Genomic DNA, 17,789 nt, shown 5'->3' with positions numbered 1-17,789 from the left:
CTAGAGCGAGTAGAGCCACCACAGTGAGACAGTGGCAGCTCCCATCAGAGTCTGGATGGACGGCGTCTTCGTAGCCAGACTAGAGCGAGTAGAGCCACCACAGTGAGACAGTGGACACCTCCCATCAGAGTCTGGATGGAGGGCGTCCTTGCAGCAGCCAGACTAAAGCGAGTAGAGCCACCACAGTGAGACAGTGGACACCTCCCATCAGAGTCTGGATGGACGGCGTCTTCGCAGCCAGACTAGAGCGAGTAAAGCCACCACAGTGAGACAGTGGACACCTCCAATCAGAGTCTGGATGGAGGGCGTCTTCCCAGCCAGACTAGAGCGAGTAGAGCCACCACAGTGAGACAGTGGACACCTCCTATCAGAGTCTGGATGGACGGCGTCCTTGCAGCAGCCAGACTAGAGCGAGTAGAGCCACCACAGTAAGACAGTGGACACCTCCCATCAGAGTCTGGATGGAGGGCGTCCTTGCAGCAGCCAGACTAGAGCGAGTAGAGCCACCACAGTGAGACAGTGGACACCTCCAATCAGAGTCTGGTTTGACGGCGTCTTCGCAGCCAGACTAGAGCGAGTAGAGCCACCACAGTGAGACAGTGGACACCTCCCATCAGAGTCTGGATGGACGGCGTCTCTGCAGCCAGACTAGAGCGAGTAGAGCCACCACAGTGAGACAGTGGACATCTCCCATCAGAGTCTGGATGGACGGCGTCTCTGCAGCAGCCAGACTAGAGCGAGTAGAGCCACCACAGTGAGACAGTGGACACCTCCCATTAGAGTGAAGGCCAATGTATAGCTTCCAAGACAATCGTAGATCAATCCTTGGAAAAAAATATATACAAAGATTTTAGGGTGAAATTTGGGAAACTTTTAAAATAGCTGACTAGGTACATTAAAAACAAACTTGGTATGAGTACAGTCTTAGTTTGTTAATTTTTTTTAAAGTAACCAGTACCGTACGGTACCAAAAGCCCAACTGTCTAGCCGTTCTCATTTCGACCTTCTTTGAATAATTTAACCGAAAACCCCAAACCCAAGAATAAAAATTACACATATTGATATGGGTAGTGACCCTAAACAAGGTAGCCCGGGCTTTTTCTGTGCACCAAGACGCACTCAATGTTCACCTCCCACTGAAAATGTAAATTGGGAAAGTATAATTCTGGAAGCGTATTTCCGCCACATGAAAAACAAATCTTATCGTGTACGTTCATGATAACTTATCTTGTATAATACTAAACATTATAGGCGCTCAAAGGCAATGGACATTTATGTCGGTAACTACTCAAAATAATTTTTAGTACAAAACTTTACTTGGTAAAGAGTAATAGGAAAAGTAAATTTTCCACGCATTTTGTTTCGAGACCTCAGAATTAAATTTTGAGTCTCGAAACCAAGCACCTGAACTTGCGTTTAAATTTTCATCCAGGTTTGTTTTTAGTATTATATGCATATATATGTTGAGATAGTTCGAGTGAGAAGACTGGTCTTTGACAATTACCAATAGTTTTCAGTGTCTTTAATTCGGTTGTTTCTAAGCGCACATTAAATATTTTCCTGTGGGACTACGTTTTGAATTATGATTAAGTGCGCTACACAACACACGGGACCAACGGCTTTGGACCCATCCGAAGGACGAAGCAATGGTTAACTGTCTTGATTAAGGACACAAGTGTCACAACTGGGACTCGAACCCAAGCTCTGCTGATCAAAAACACCAGAGTTTGAACTCGGTGCTCTTATTCGCTCGACACTTCCACAAAGTCCAAAACCTATCGTGTACATAAATGGTAACTACTCGTGTGCGTGCACAAAACATGCAAACGTATCGTGTACACGAAAAGAGAGATTTTGTTTTATTCATGTGGCGTACTCTGTGCTTACTCTTACCTGGAAAATACAGTGATAAGATCCTCGACACACCAGCGATGAGTCCATTCAATCCAAGTGCGTGTCCCAACTGATCTACACCGAATAGTTCTATAATCACGATGTCAAATTGTATCATTGGTATGGAGAGCATGAATCCATAGATGAAGGTTGCTACCAAAATCGGCCAAAATGACATCAGCCATGGATCAATGAGATAATACATTGACAACATTATGAGTCCGATTCCTAACCAACCAATGTTGCCAATAACTGGAAATTGTTTGACCAACACACCTAGAGTTCCGTGGCTAAGGATTCTGGCGAATCCAAAGCCCGCTAAGAAAGCTGATACGTCTGTTTGGGTAAATTCCTTAGAAACGGTAACGTAGGGTACAAAGTAGATGAACCAAGCTGAGTACATCATCATCCATATGTTCATCATGAAGACAATAAGCCAGAAGGGTAATGAGGAGAGTAAACTAATCTTCAAAGTCTCACTGATGAAAGAGGAAACACTGTTCCGACAAGAGCGACAACGGCTGTTTGATGCAGCTTCTTCTCCTTCACCGGTAACAGCCGTTTCTTGTACTAGCGCAACTGTTTGATATTCGTAAGTACTTCTTGTTGTAGCGGGTTCTTTCATCAAAACTCCACATACACCAAGATGAGCCAGAATTGCACCAAGTAGCAGCATGGTTCCCCTCCAACCGTAGACATCCAAGAAGAATTGCGTTAAGGGAACAGTGGTAAAAAATACTAGAGAACCCCCGATACCTCCTGCACCAAATGCCAAGGTATACGACCCAGTGAAAGCACGGCTAATCACCTCCTTCGTCACTACACTTGAGACACCAACCGCTGGCCCTGGTTGATAAAAGGGTTGAGACATAAGTCTTTCAGTGTATATACAGCTAAATGTTTTACATTACAAATCGAATAAATTTAAATACCCAATATGAATGGCTGAACCCTTGGCCTCAGGGCTCCAAAAAATCATCGACGAAGTAGTTTCTGCCTCATTTAATCCGTTGGGAGACTTAATTTGGAACGCTTGGTGGTAGCAGACTTACCCGGTAAAATCCATTGTTCTTGGTAATGTGCGCATGCTCAAAGCTGCGTCATCAATGGAAATTTACCTGATAGTATGCTGCCACCTAGCGTTCCAAAGTTTCCCATTTGCTTTAATTATAATGCAGTTTATTCAGTTAGTTTTCAGGTGGTTGTCACGGGCAGGCCAAGGGAAGGTGATCAGAACTGTCTTTTATTTCCACACTAAATTTTAAGAGCCAAGATTTGCCAAGTAAAATTGCTATGGAATTTCATTGTAAATAAATTGTAATAGCTTGTGAAAAAAAACAATCTTGGTCGGTGTCATTGATAACAATAATTCGCTCAGTAGCTGATGAGACGTGTAAAGTTTTGTGATCTCCCTGGTCCCGCTTGATTGCCGGTGTCCCAGGGAATGGGGGACTTTGGGACGCTAGGTGGCAGCAGACTTACCAGGTAAATTGCCATTGTTTACGTATTTCTGAGCATGCGCACATTAATGAGAACAATGGGTTTTACCTAGTAAGTCTGCTGCCACCAAGCGTTCAAAAAGTCTCCCATTCGGTCCGCCGGAGATTCGGTCCCCAATTAGACTGACGTCAGACGTTCAGGCTAGTCCCCAATGGGAAATTAACATGGGCTAAGAGGATGATTCAAAAGAGGGCGCTATCAGAAGAAGTTTATACGCAGTTTGTCATATGGGGGGGGGGGGGGGGTGACAGAATCTCCTGCCACACTGGAACCATAATACAATCGGGTACTTTTTGTAACACAAAACGCAATTTCCACATTTACATTAAATTTAGTACACAGTTTAAAGATAATGATAGTGGAAAGCGTACCTCGAAATATTAGTTGCTGATGAGGTACTGTAGTTTTTGAGAAATGGGTAAAAAAATGCTTAAAATTATTTTCATGACATTGATTTACTAATTTCTCAAAAACTACAGCACCTCAGCAAGTAATGTAAATCTGTGGACATTGTGTTTTTTTTCCTACAAAAAGTACCAAGCCCCTTTAAGCTAATCTGAAATATGTTCAGTCGCTGTTCACTCTTTTATCGGCTGGTAAGAAGGCAACGAAGAGAAAGTTCAAACAACTTGCCACATCTCCAAGTCGAGCTGCAGTTCTAGTCTCATATTCTGCCCAAATTTGACAATGACTCAGGTCCACCGTGAGTAGTCTAATCTGCATTTTAAACTGTGGCAGGCCATTAACCCCAACAAATCGTATCAGGTTCTCCTTTTATTTTATGTCCTTTTTACCAGAACATCGTTTAGTGGGTGTCTGTCTTTCCGTTTTTGTTTTTGTCTGTCCTGCAGAGTCAAGGAAGGAGACTTCCTCCAACCCGTTCTCTTATCTGGATTGTTGAATTTTATATTTCAGTGTTTTTTTAATTTCTGTTTAAATCTGAAGTAAATAAAAAGAAGTTTGTCTTACCGCAAAAAATAGTGAGGAGGATCGCTATCTGATACAAACTGGATGCAAATGAAGAAGCTATGAGTGACCCACCGACGAGAACACCACTCACAATGACCACAGCTCGCACTCCAAATTTCTCTCGCAATGGAGAAGCAAATATAGCTGAAAAAGGGGCAAAGTAAATTTGCTTAACATTACTCCGACCATGATTACAAATCTTGCTTATAAAGGCAGTGGACACTATTGGTAATTACTCAAAATAATTATCATCATAAAACCTGTCTTGATTACGAGTAATGGGGTGAGGTTGATAGTTTAAAACATTGTGAGAAACAGCTCCCTCTGAAGTGACGTAGTTTTCGAGAAAGAAGTAATTTTTCACGAATTTGATTTCGAGACCTCAAGTTTAGAATTTGAGGTGTCGAAATCAAGCATCGGAAAGCACACAACGTCGTATGACAAGGTTTTTTTCTTCTTTCATTATTATCTCGCAAACTCGACGACCGATTGTGCTCAAATTTTCACAGGTTTGTTATTTTATGCATATGTTGAGATACACCAAGTGAGAAGACTGGTCTTTGACAATTACCAATAGTGTACAGTGTCTTTAAAGGCAATGGGCACATTTGGTAATTGTCAAAGACATTCTTACTTGGTGTATCCCAACATATGCATACAAGAAACCTGTGGACTTTTGGGCTCAATCGGTCATCGAATTTGCAAGAGAAAAATTAGTCAAGCAGGAAAATAACATTAGTTGCATTACTTTTGGTGCTTTCAGATGCATAATAAAAGGATTCAGTTGAAGTCTCCTATATTGAGTGAGACATGTCATCTTTCTAGAAAAGAGGGAGCCGTTTTCACTATGTTTTATCAACAGCTCAAGTTAATAAAGTTTTATCAAGTTTTTATGCAAACAATTGTTTGAGTAATTACCAATAGTGTCCAGTGCTTTTAAACCAGTTTCCACACTTTAGGCTGGGACATATTGGTAATTACTCAAAATAATCATTAGCATACAACCTTACTTGGTAACGAGTAATGGGGAGAGGTTGATAATATAAAACAATGTGAGAAACGGCTCCCTCTGAAGTGACGTAGTTTTTGAGAAAGAAGTAACTTTCCACGAATTTGATTTCGAGAACTCAGAAATAGATTTGAGGCATCTGAAAGCACACAGCTACATGTGACAATGTTGTTTTTTCTTTCACTACTATCTTGCAACTTCGACGACCAATTGAGCTCAAATGTTCACAGGTTTGTTATTTTATGCATATGTCGAGACACACCATGTGAGAAGACTGGTCTTTGATTTACCAATAGTGTCAAGTGTGTTTGAAGGGCACGAAGTCTAAGACACAGATATGCATTCCCCAGCACGGTAAAGACCAATAGATTTGCATACATGCTCCCTTTGGCTGGCACGCACTTGATGCTGAATTATTCATCAGTGGGAATTCAGCTATTCCCTTGTACACAATCGCGAAGTTTGTGCACCAGAATAAAGCTATTACTAGAAAGACTTTGGAACGCTAGGTGGCAGCAGACTTACCAGGTAAGTTTACGTATAGACCTTTCTTTTTAAATTACTAAATCGTAAAAACAGATGTTTTAACAAAATTCAACATTTTCTGCAAACTTTCAATTAAATTAAATACCTCTCATAATTAGCTGTTTAGTTTTAAGTAAAATCAACAAAGTTGGTTACATTGTTACCAAAAATAGAGATCTATTCTTGATTTGCACTTATGGCTTTCCATAGTTTTCCAATCTGGGTTGGCAAAAACTCGGGCTATGACGTTGCAAAAGAAAGGTCTATAGTTCTGAGCATGTGCACATTACCGAGAACAATAGATTTTACCTGGTAAGTCTGCTGCAACCAAGCGTCCCAAAAGTCTCCCATTGAAATGAATTGAACTGTTTATTCGTCAAGTAAAACAAATACATGATATTTAAAATCCAATTGTGCAGCAACGTATAAAATATTAAAATGTAAAAATTGCCCAAGATATACCAATAAACTACAGAAAACAATAACCTAAATAAAAAACACATTAAAAAGTATAAAAAACATTAAAACATAAAAGAGTAGTGGACCCCCTCCCCCAAACTAAAAGAGCCAAAATGTTAACACATTGCTTCAAGCGCACACGACTTGGAGCAGGCCTACGGAAAAAAACCCAAACTAATTCGGGAATCATCTTCAGGTTTTAAAATGCACAAGCAAATTTGTAATTGCTGGGAATGTGACATCGGGGCACAACATGATTTTGAGTTCACAACATAACTTATTATGGGGGCAGGAATTAATTTCGAGAACACACAATTATGTCAAGCAGATTCAACATGCTTATTCGAGTACACGAAATACTTTATTTCTTTTCTATGTGCACAAAATAACTTGTTTGGAGCGCATTGCCATTTTACGCGCACACCTTGGTGGGAGCTTGAATCAACCAATGCTTATGATAGTTTGAGTTGTTGGGCGATGTGAAACCTTTCATTTAAACTATCCTTTGCGGAAGACTCGAGCTCGGAACAAAATAACTGCAGGGAACATCGAGCACAATCGTGTGATGTGTAACCGAACAATCAAAACAAGTTTCAGGTCGAAAAGTTTTTACCATTATGTTCTTTAAAGACAGTGGACACTATTGGTAATTGTCAAAGACCAGTCTTCCAACTTGGTGTATCTAAACATATGCATAAAATAACAAACCTGTGAAAATTTGAGCTCAATTGGTCGTCGAAGTTGCGAGATATGAATGATTAAAAAAACACCCTTGTCACACCAAGTTGTGTGCTTTCAGATGCTTGATTTCGAGACCTCAAATTCTAAACTTGAGGTCTCGAAATCACGTTCGTGGAAAATAACTTCTTTCTCGAAAACTACGTCACTTCAGAGGGAGCCGTTTCTCTCAATGTTTTATATTATCAACCTCTCCCTATTACTCTTTTCCAAGTAAGGTTTTATGGTAATAATTATTTTGAGTAATTGCCAATTAGTGTCCACTGCCTTTAATAATGTGAGGATTTTTGTCGTATACCTTTTTACTTACCTGAAAACTCCATACTAGCATCTACAATGGCAATTACCCAGCCAACTAACCAAGTTGAAGCGTCAAATTGCTCTTGTAGGGATGATAACATCACCGCAAGGCCTTTTAATACACTCATCCAAACCACCCATGTTGAAAATAAACCAAGTACAGCAAACCACCCAATTGCGCCGCCATCTCTGTAGGTTTTAACAACCCAAATCGAAACACTTTTGAGAATTCCTCCCACTGACTGCATACGTGCTGCCATCGGGTTGTGGGTGTTGTTTCTGCTTCTGCCTGGTGGTTGCAGCTCACAAAATGTTTTCATGATTTGTCAGGAAAGATGATTTCACTTTTGGATCATACGAGAAACTCACACCCAGGATTCTACTAGGCTTTTCGTGGACATATAAATGATTATTGTGTAATTTCGCTGCAAGATTTGTCCATACTTGAATTTAACTTCATCTTGGACACACCTTACAAGTCTGAGTCCAATGGTTCTCCCCGGGTCACCCCGCCCCGCCCCGCCGGCAACACATTTTGTTCGTAAAATATGGTAAGATATGCAACGGCGCACCCATAGACCATGGGATGGGTATTGAAAAGGGCCCTATTTTAGGGGTTTCGTGGTCCCCATCTCCGGACCGCATGGAATTTGACGCACAAGGGTTTTCAATGGTACTGCATTACACTTAACATCTCTTATGAAAGGTATGCCTGATCTTTTTGTGCCGACATTTAGTGCACAACGGGGCTTTAGATGCATCTCAATGAACCTGAGCATGGTCGTGGTGCGCCCATCCAACCCCTCTCATCTCAAACAATAAAGATTTGCATACGTTCTAGTAGTGAGGGGCCTCGGGTCAGCCCCAAGTGACCCTATCCACAAGTAGGGCTCAAGGGGCTGGCCTGAGGTGCACTGACGTCACCACAGGAAGGCTCACGTGGTGACGTGTTTGGTTTTTTTCCTGGTTCGAGGACGAACGTGGGGTAATTGTGTGCCCACGTTCGTCTTGGGAAAAAAATAAAATACGCCACATCGGGGTCGACCCAGGGAAGCTAATCGTATGCACCCATGGACCTTTTGGCAAATACCATTGCGCAAGCGCAGACTGTTAATGGAGCGCATTGAGGGATAGATATGGATCAAATTTGGATACCAGCTAGACCACAATGCACCTAATTCCAAGCTTTACGCGCGCGCCCCAGTATTTGCGAAAAGGTCTCCAGTAAAGTCTAGTAACTGAGTAACTTTTCGCCAAAAGCCACTCGCGTGTGTGGTCTCCCATTCCAGTCGCATGGGACCGTGACTCTACAAAGCTGTCCAAGTCACAATAAACAATTAAGACAGTACATAGGGCTGGATGCATTGAAGTTATCTAATAAAATCAAAGTTAAAATTATGGATAGCATTAGGTAAAAATGAGTTCTTGAACCTGATAGTCTTAAGTTCGGTGGCCCACAACTGTCACGGCAAAACAAAAAGCGCCACGGCAAAACAAAAAAGAGCCACGGCAAAACGCAAAGCGCTACGGCAAAACGCAATGAGCCACGGCAAAACGCAAAGAGCCACGGCAAAACAAAAAGCATGCGGGTTAAAGGTCGAAAAGAGTCGCGGTGATTCTAGCCTTGATCAAGGCGCTACAGCCAGCCGCGACCCGCAAAATCCCAGTCCCCATCACTGAATTCCGCCATACCAGCCTACCCCCTATACATAACACAGTGCATATAATACGTGTACAGCGTATGTACACACACATACCTACTGTACATACACATTACCATCTGTATGGTACGGTACACGTACGGTACATGAGTATTTCTAAAGTGTTGTTTGAGCCACGTGTGCGAGGTTGAAAGTAGAAAGACACGACCGTACTCACGACTTCGCTATACTGTTCTCGCTGTAAAATGTACTGTACAATGTACTGTATACATGTACGTTGTTCGTGTTGTACAGCGTGCAGACTGCCGAATTGTGCCGCGCCGGGCCGGGGCACACTACGCCAACAGCCTTGAGTCAAGGCTACAATTTAAGACTTGGAACCAAGTCTACAAAGGAGTACGTTGTTGTGCCGTCATGGGTGTAACGTCCTTGATCTAGAAATACTTCATTTACAATGAAAATGTGTTGCAATGTTTCTCTATTCCTACCACATTATAAATTACAGTGGCCCTTTTCGAAACCACGGCTTCAGCTATGGATTCGGCTTGAGGCTCCGTTCTTTCGTCTGAAGCCCAAGCGCGTGTAATACGCTAGGCACGCACAAAATTATTTGTCAAAACATCCGGCGGTGAAGCTATCCTGCACCGAATCCAAAGCCGAAGCCGTCGTTTCAAGGCCTGTAAGAGTTTCCATTGTGGAAACGTGTCCAGGAAAGCATATTGGCTCTTAAAGTTTAATTGGGAAATAAAAGACAGTTCGGATCACATTTCCTGCGTCTGCCCGTGACAACCACCTCAAAACAAACTGAATAAATTGCATTATAAGTAGGATTTGAAACTTTGCATGGTGGAATTACAATATGGAAAGGTTTGCGGACATAACCATAAACAATAGATTTTACCTGGTAAGTCTGCTGCCACCAAGGGTCCGAAAAGTCTCCAAATGGGGGAAACTACTTCGTCGATGATTTTTGTTTAGCCCTGAGTCTAAGGGTTCAGCCATTCATATTGGGTATTTACATTTATTTGATTTGTAATGTAAAACATTGAGCTGTATAACACTGAAAAACTTTTGTCTCAACCCTTTTATCAATCAGGGCCAGCGGTTGGTGTCTCAAGTGTAGTGACGAAGGAGGTGATTAGCTGTGCTTTCACTGGGTCGTATACCTTGGCATTTGGTGCAGGAGGTATCGGGGGTTCTCTAGTATTTTTTACCACTGTTCCCTTAACGCAATTCTTCTTGGATGTCTACGGTTAAAGGGGAACCATGCTGCTACTTGGTGCAATTCTGTCTAATCTTGCTGTCTGTGGAGCTTTGATGAAAGAACCCGCTACAACAAGAAGTGATGACGAATATCAAACAGTTGCTCTAGTACAAGAAACGGCTGTTCCCGGTGAAGGAGAAGAAGCTGTATCAAACAGTCGTTGTCGCTCTTGTCGGAACAGTGTTTCCTTTGCACCCTTCTGGCTTATTGTCTTTGGATGAACATAATTATGGATGATGATGTACTCAGCGTGGTTTATCTACTTTGTACCTTTATACGTTACCGTTTCTAAGGAATTTTCTCAAACAGACGCATCAGCTTTCTTGGTGAGCTTTGGATTCGCCAGAATCCTTTGTCCACGCAACTCTAGGTGTGTTGGTCAAACAATTTCAGTTATTGGCAACAATGGTTGGTTAGGAATCGGACTCGTAATGTTGTCAATGTATTATCTCATTGATTCATGGCTGATGTCATTTTGGCCGATTTTTGTAGCCACCTTCGTCTATGGATGTGTGCTCTCCATACCAATGATACAATTTGATATCGTGATTATATAACTATTCGGTGTAGATAAGTTGGGACTCGCACTTGGATTGAATGTACTCATCGCTGGTGTGTCGAGGATCTAATCACTGTATTTTCCAGGTAAGAGTAAGCACAGAGTACGCCACATGAATAAAACAAAATCTCTCTTTTCGTTTACGTATACGTTTGCATTTAAGTTATCCTGTACGTACAAGATAAGTTTTGGACTTCTTTTGTGGTATAGTGTCGTGGCCGAGCGGTAAAAAGCACCGAAATCAAATTCTGGTGTTTCTTATCAGCAGAGTTTGGGTTCGAGTCTCAGTTGTGACACTTAAGTTATACTAATTAACACTGTCAACATGTTCATTGGGACTGAGTGGAAGCGAACATTGAGGTCGTCTTGGTGCACAGAAAAAGCCCGGTTACCTTGTTTTGGGTCAATACCGATTTCAATAAATGTGTTAGTTTTAATCTTGGGTTTAGGTTTCGGTAAAACTACCCAAAGAAGGTCGAAATGACACGGTACTGGTTACTTCAAAAATGTTGACAAAGTAACTGTGAAGGACTTGGGGTGCTGGGGCGCCCTCTACTCCAAACAGATAAACCAATGTGTAGTGTACCACAAAACGGTAAAACTGAAAGTTTAATGCAAAAAGTACAACAACAGACCAATAGATATAAGTACAAAATCTATATTATAAATCTGACTAAAGATTAATAGCACAATAACGACATCCGGAATAATGAATATCTACAAAAGAAAAACCCACTTATTAAATAAATAACAATTTCCCAAGCATATAATTACTCTTACAGAATTGTTCTCTCTGCGGGCTCAAGATGTCATAAACTATATATAAACCCCTGCTCAAAACACTACTCTTCTCGTCATCTTCAACCTATAAATAAAAAACAATGCATAAATTATTTAATGCACTCAATACACACACAGCGAGTGTCCAGTCATAAGCAGGCAAGGCCCAAATAAGGAAACCAGCTCATGAATATTCATAGCGTCAAAATAAAAATGGCGAGTGGATGTTTTTAGGCAGGCCCTGTTACGCACAAAAACCAAGTCTTAACCTTACAACTCCCACACATCTATAATAGTTATACAACCATAAAAGGACCCAGAACTTCCAGAAAGAGCAAACATCACTAAGCAGGGGGCCTGCACAGCTAGGAAAATGATACGGCGGGAAAACATGACTGAAAAATACATGCTAATTAGACAACATTATCTAAAAATTAACCTAGTATAACAAAAAAATCTTGGAGTGCTCTTAATCTGATCCTTCTTTTGTGTCGTTTCCATATCTACAAAATGAAAATGAGTAAGAACAGACCCTCCCTTGAACTATTAAAACTGGATTTAAAGCTTTATTATACTTTGGATAAATACATCTCCATCACCAACGATTCCACTGTTAATTTAAAAATAAAATGGGACTCTTTCAAACTATTGGTTCAAGGTTAACTTTGTAATTTGTTTATTTCTTTGCTGTTAATATTACGTATTTCCAGCGTATCTGTAATATGAGGAGTGGTCTTAAGTGTGAATAAATAATTCCTCCGTGGAAAAAAAATAAATAAAATAATCTAAAACCCCATTACAAATATAATCAAAGCTTACCACTAATCGTCATAGTATCTACAACAAGTCCAAAAAGGCCTACAAGGTGAAAAAGAGGCACTTTCTACGGAGTGGTTTGACGAAAACTAAACACTTCAAAAAACTTATTGGCGAAAAGCACTAGGGCAACACGAGAGGGCGCTAGACCATAAAGGCGTAACTTTGCGGACAGAGATGAACACAACAGTAACTATGACTGTATTCAAACCGATTGTTTTGTAAATGTACCTAGTCAGCTTCCCCTGAATTGTTCACTTTCATTAATAACCCAGGGGTGGTAAAGTTTGCTTTTTCGGACAGAAATTATTTCCCAAATTTCTCCCTAAAATCTGTGCACATCTTTTTTTCCAAGGATTAATCTACGACTGTCTCGGAAGCTATACATTGGCCTTCACTCTAATGGGAGGTGTCCACTGTCTCACTGTGGTGGCTCTACTCGCTCTAGTCTGGCTACGAAGACGCCATCCATCCAGACTCTGATGGGAAGTGTCCACTGTCTCACTGTGGTGGCTCTACTCGCTCTAGTCTGGCTGCGAAGACGCCATCCATCCAGACTCTGATGGGAAGTGTCCACTGTCTCACTGTGGTGGCTCTACTCGCTCTAGTCTGGCTGCGAAGACGCCGTCCATCCAGACTCTGATAGGAGGTGTCCACTGTCTCACTGTGGTGGCTCTACTCGCTCTAGTCTGGCTGCGAAGACGCCGTCCATCCAGACTCTGATGGGAGGTGTCCACTGTCTCACTGTGGTGGCTCTACTCGCTCTAGTCTGGCTGCGAAGACGCCGTCCATCCAGACTCTGATGGGAGGTGTCCACTGTCTCACTGTGGTGGCTCTACTCGCTCTAGTCTGGCTTCGAAGACGCCGTCCATCCAGACTCTAATGGGAGGTGTCCACTGTCTATCTGTAGTGGCTCTACTCGCTCTAGTTTGGCTGCTGCAAGGACGCCGTCCATCCAGACTCTGGTGGGAGGTGTCCACTGTCTCACTGTGGTGGCTCTACTCGCTCTAGTCTGGCTGGGCAGACGCCGTCCATCCAGACTCTGGTGGGAGATGTCCACTGTCTATCTGCAGTGGCTCTACTCGCTCTCGTTTGGCTGCTGCAAGGACGCCGTCCATCCAGACTCTGTTGGGAGGTGTCCACTATCTCTCTGTGGTGGCTCTACTCGCTCTAGTATGGCTGCTGCAGAGACGCCGTCCATCCAGACTCTTATGGGAGGTGTCCACTGTCTCACTGTGGTGGCTCTACTCGCTCTAGTCTGGCTACGAAGACGCCATCAAACCAGACTCTGATGGGAGGTGTCCACTGTCTCACTGTGGTGGCTCTACTCGCTCTAGTCTGGCTGCGAAGACGCCGTCCATCCAGACTCTGATGGGAGGTGTCCACTGTCTCACTGTGGTGGCTCTACTCGCTCTAGTCTGGCTGCGAAGACGCCGTCCATCCAGACTCTGATGGGAGGTGTCCACTGTCTCACTGTGGTGGCTCTACTCGCTCTAGTCTGGCTGCGAAGACGCCGTCCATCCAGACTCTGATGGGAGGTGTCCACTGTCTCACTGTGGTGGCTCTACACGCTCTAGTCTGGCTGCGAAGACGCCGTCCATCCAGACTCTGATAGGAGGTGTCCACTGTCTCACTGTGGTGGCTCTACTCGCTCTAGTCTGGCTGCGAAGACGCCGTCCACCTAGACTCTGATGGGGGGTGTCCACTGTCTCACTGGGGTGGCTCTACTCGCTCTAGTCTGGCTGCGAAGACGCCGTCCATCCAGACTCTGATGGGAGCTGCCACTGTCTCAATGTGGTGGCTTTACCCGCTCTAGTCTGGCTGCGAAGACGCCGTCCATCCAGACTCTGATTGGAGGTGTCCACTGTCTCATTGGGGTGGCTCTACTCGCTCCAAGGAGTTCAGCGATAGCTGAAGGATAATCGAGTAGCCTTTGGGTTAATTAATTTGGTGGATGTAAGGGACACTGCAGCAGAGGACAGACGGTCCAACTGAGTTGAGGCAAAACCTGTTATTTTGGCAGTATTATGAGGGGAGCCAGTTTTAAGAGACATAATCTCGCCGAAACTGTAAGTTAGTTTAGTTATTGTAGTTTCGTAATATTTCCTTGGTATAAATAATGTTGTATATAACATGGTTAATGGAGGCAAAACTGGAAGAAGGGAAACTTAGTATGGGTGCCGATTATTGCAACCCAAGTGTAAATTTGATGTTTAGTATAAAGGTGCTGGCAAGTTTGTTTGATGGGCGGCCGATCCGAGTTTTGTTTGTATTGTTTTGCGCCTTGAACACCCAGCAGAGTGGATACGTGCACATTACAAGTCTTATTATTATTATTTATTATTTTGTTAAGTGAGACAATGTTACTCAGCCGAACCTATATTATTTACGAGTATTTGGGGTAAAAATTCAGGGCTCCCAGTTTTGGAGTATAGATATTACAGTACAGCGGCCTTGAGAGGGTCCATTGGAGGGGGCGCTGGGGAAGACACACCGCTACACCCGCAACACCCGGCTGAAGGGGGAGAGATTCCCGGAGCGTAAATATGACGAGAAGGATTGGGTGATGTAGACTTACAACGAACTTATTTTGTAGGAAGCGGGTGGTGGACGCCAAAGGCATAACTCGTGGACGCAGTAGTCGTCAAGACATTGAAAGAACATTGTTGAACTGATTTGCGACATCTTAATTTTAGTAATTTATTCGTACTTTACTTTCCTTTGTTAAATTGTAACTATTATTGTAAATAAATAAGTTAGCGTGAAACACATTAATTCAAAAGCCAGCCCTTATTTTGTGGTGTACTTGAAGGAACAGTTTTGATTTTGGTGGTTGGGACAACCCGGCTTTGTGACAGTTTGAAAGATGTTTTTAAAGTAATGATCCACACAAATTTGCCGCGAATTGTGTGGTTTTCCCTTTGCCTTTGCAAAAATAACACGGTCGGCCATTTATGGGAGTCAAAAATTTGACTTCAAAAAATTTGACTACCACAAATGGCTGACCGTGTTAGTCGACGAGGTAAAAGGAAAACCACGCAATTTCGAGTCGCGTTTGTGTGGATCATTGTATTCTATTTTATTTTGACTAAAAACGGTTAAAGACCGACTCGACCGATCCAGTTTGTTGGTATTTACTTCAAAGGTTAGTTTTTTGTTGTCAGTTCGGTGATACTCAAGGTTGACATACAATTAAAAATGCCCAATATATAACGGTCAATTAAAGCAGGTTATAACCAATAATAAGCTTCACATTATTACCCCATGTCACTGGGCCTTAATTCACTCCTTAAGCCATCTCAGCTCCCTGGTGGGGTGAACAGCCTGTGCAACAATGCGGTACTCGTCTAAATCAAAGAACCATCTCTCCCCACACAGGGACCCATTTACCTCTTGGTATAGAGAAGCAATTATAGTTAAGTGTCTTGCTCAAGGACATAAGTGTCACGACCGGGATTCGAACCCACACTCTGCTGAACCAGAGCTTGAGTTCGGTGTTTTTAGCCACTACACCCTAATAGTGTTCAACGGACTTGCTTTAACAAAAATTAAAGATACAAATGAAAGAAAAAACACCCTTGTCACAAGAAGTTGTGTGCGTTCAGATGCTTGATTTCGAGACCTCAAATTCTATATCTGAGGTCTCGAATTCTTATTCGTGGAAAATTACTTCTTTCTCGAAAACTATGTCACTTCAGCGGGAACCATTTTAAACAATCTATCAACTTACACGTTACCAAGTAAGGATTGTGATCAATCATAACGTGCGTGGAATTTGTGGGCAATACAGGGACGATTTCCAGGTGGGATTGACCAATCAAAACACTGTATGTGTGACTGTGTGGATGTAGACTTGGTTCCAAGTCTTTGATCATGGTAGTCGTCCTGATCGCCACTACAAACAGCGCCCTCTTGTAATCAATCTCCGCCACACGTGATAAATAGTTCTTATGAGGAGATGTTATTCAGTTTGGGCATGTTTTTCTGACATTTTGTTCACACCCAAGGGATAAAATGATTCAGCACCCCAGGATTGCGTCTTTTAATTTTTCACAGAACTCGCCTACAGGCCTACATTGCATACACACATTGGTGTATATATAATGGGTGAAAAAATGAATATTCTTTTTCCCCGATGCAAATTAAACAAATACCTAGATAGTTGTTGCAGCCGCTGCATAAATATAGGATTCGAACTGCACCTATTTATATCTACCGGCAATCTCGGTGATCTTGACACTGCTCTTGAATTGCAAAGGTAATGGGCTCGAACTCGCGAAAGTACTACAGTATACAGTGCTTACACATCGGTGTATATGGGTTAAAACCAAAATAAATATTCGCATTCGCAGGAAGTATGAACCGGGCTTAAAGCCATTGGACCCTTTCTGTACAGAAAAAACAACAACAGTTCACAGATTTACAAACAATTTACAGGGTTTACAGAAGGTAATGGTGAAAGACTTCTCTTAAAATATTAGTCCATGAAATGCTTTACTTTTTGAGAAAACGGTAAAACAATATAAATTCTCGTTAGCGAGAATTACGGATCTTTTTTATACACATGTCATGACACGGCGAAACGCGCGGAAACAAGAGTGGGTTTTCCCGTTATTTTCTCCCGACTCCGATGACCGATTGAGCCTAAATTTTCACAGTTTTGTTGTTTTATATTTAAGTTGTGATACACGAAGTGTGGGACTTGGACAATACTGTTTACCGAAAGTGTATAATGGCTTTAAAGGAACACGTTGCCTTGGATTGGTCGAGTTGGTCTTTGAAAAGCGTCTGTAACCGTTTGTTATAAAATGCATATGATTAGAAAGATATTTTAAAAGTAGAATATAACGGTCCACACAAGTATCACTCGAAATTGCGTGGTTTTCCTTTTACCTCGTTGACAAACACGGTCGGCCATTTATGGGAGTCAAAAATTTGACTCCCATAAATGGCCGACCGTGTTAGTTCGCAAAGTAAAAGGAAATCTACGCACTTTCGAGGCAAATGTGTGTGGATCATTGTATTCTACTTTTAAAACACCTTTGTAACCATATGCATTTTATAACAGACGGTTACAAATGCTTTTCAAAGACCAACTCGACCGATCCAAGGCAACGTGTTCCTATAACGCAGTAGTAGAGCGATAAGAATGCTCAGTGAATAACACGTAAGGGCTTAAAGTCTTACTAAACTCTTACTCAGAGCCACGTAAGTGACCAATTTACGAGGGCTTCATGAATAAGGCCCCTGGTTGTATTCTCGGGACTACATTTTGACGGCGAGCGTGCATGACTGTGCGGCCTGTTTGCTAGTTGC

The 17,789-nt window shown here is 42.3% G+C and overlaps 1 protein-coding gene and 1 pseudogene across 1 annotated transcript; one reads left to right on the top strand and one right to left on the bottom strand.

Annotated features, from left to right (window-relative positions):
* Nucleotides 1-693: 693 nt before the first annotated feature.
* On the bottom strand, nucleotides 694-7,713 carry LOC139938146 (monocarboxylate transporter 13-like). The gene is made up of 4 exons (XM_071933527.1): nucleotides 7,404-7,713; nucleotides 4,363-4,506; nucleotides 1,894-2,739; nucleotides 694-824 (listed from the first exon to the last, which is right to left on the bottom strand). Exons 1-4 carry the CDS (start codon nucleotides 7,711-7,713, stop codon nucleotides 694-696), a joined length of 1,431 nt encoding a protein of 476 aa, XP_071789628.1.
* Nucleotides 7,714-9,913: 2,200 nt separating this feature from the next.
* Nucleotides 9,914-12,956, top strand: LOC139938145 (monocarboxylate transporter 12-like; annotated as a pseudogene).
* Nucleotides 12,957-17,789: the final 4,833 nt, after the last annotated feature.

Source organism: Asterias amurensis, chromosome 6 (genome assembly GCF_032118995.1).
Source record: "Asterias amurensis chromosome 6, ASM3211899v1".
Taxonomy (NCBI): Eukaryota; Metazoa; Echinodermata; class Asteroidea; order Forcipulatida; family Asteriidae; genus Asterias; species Asterias amurensis.
This window is presented reverse-complemented; position numbering and strand designations above follow the sequence as displayed.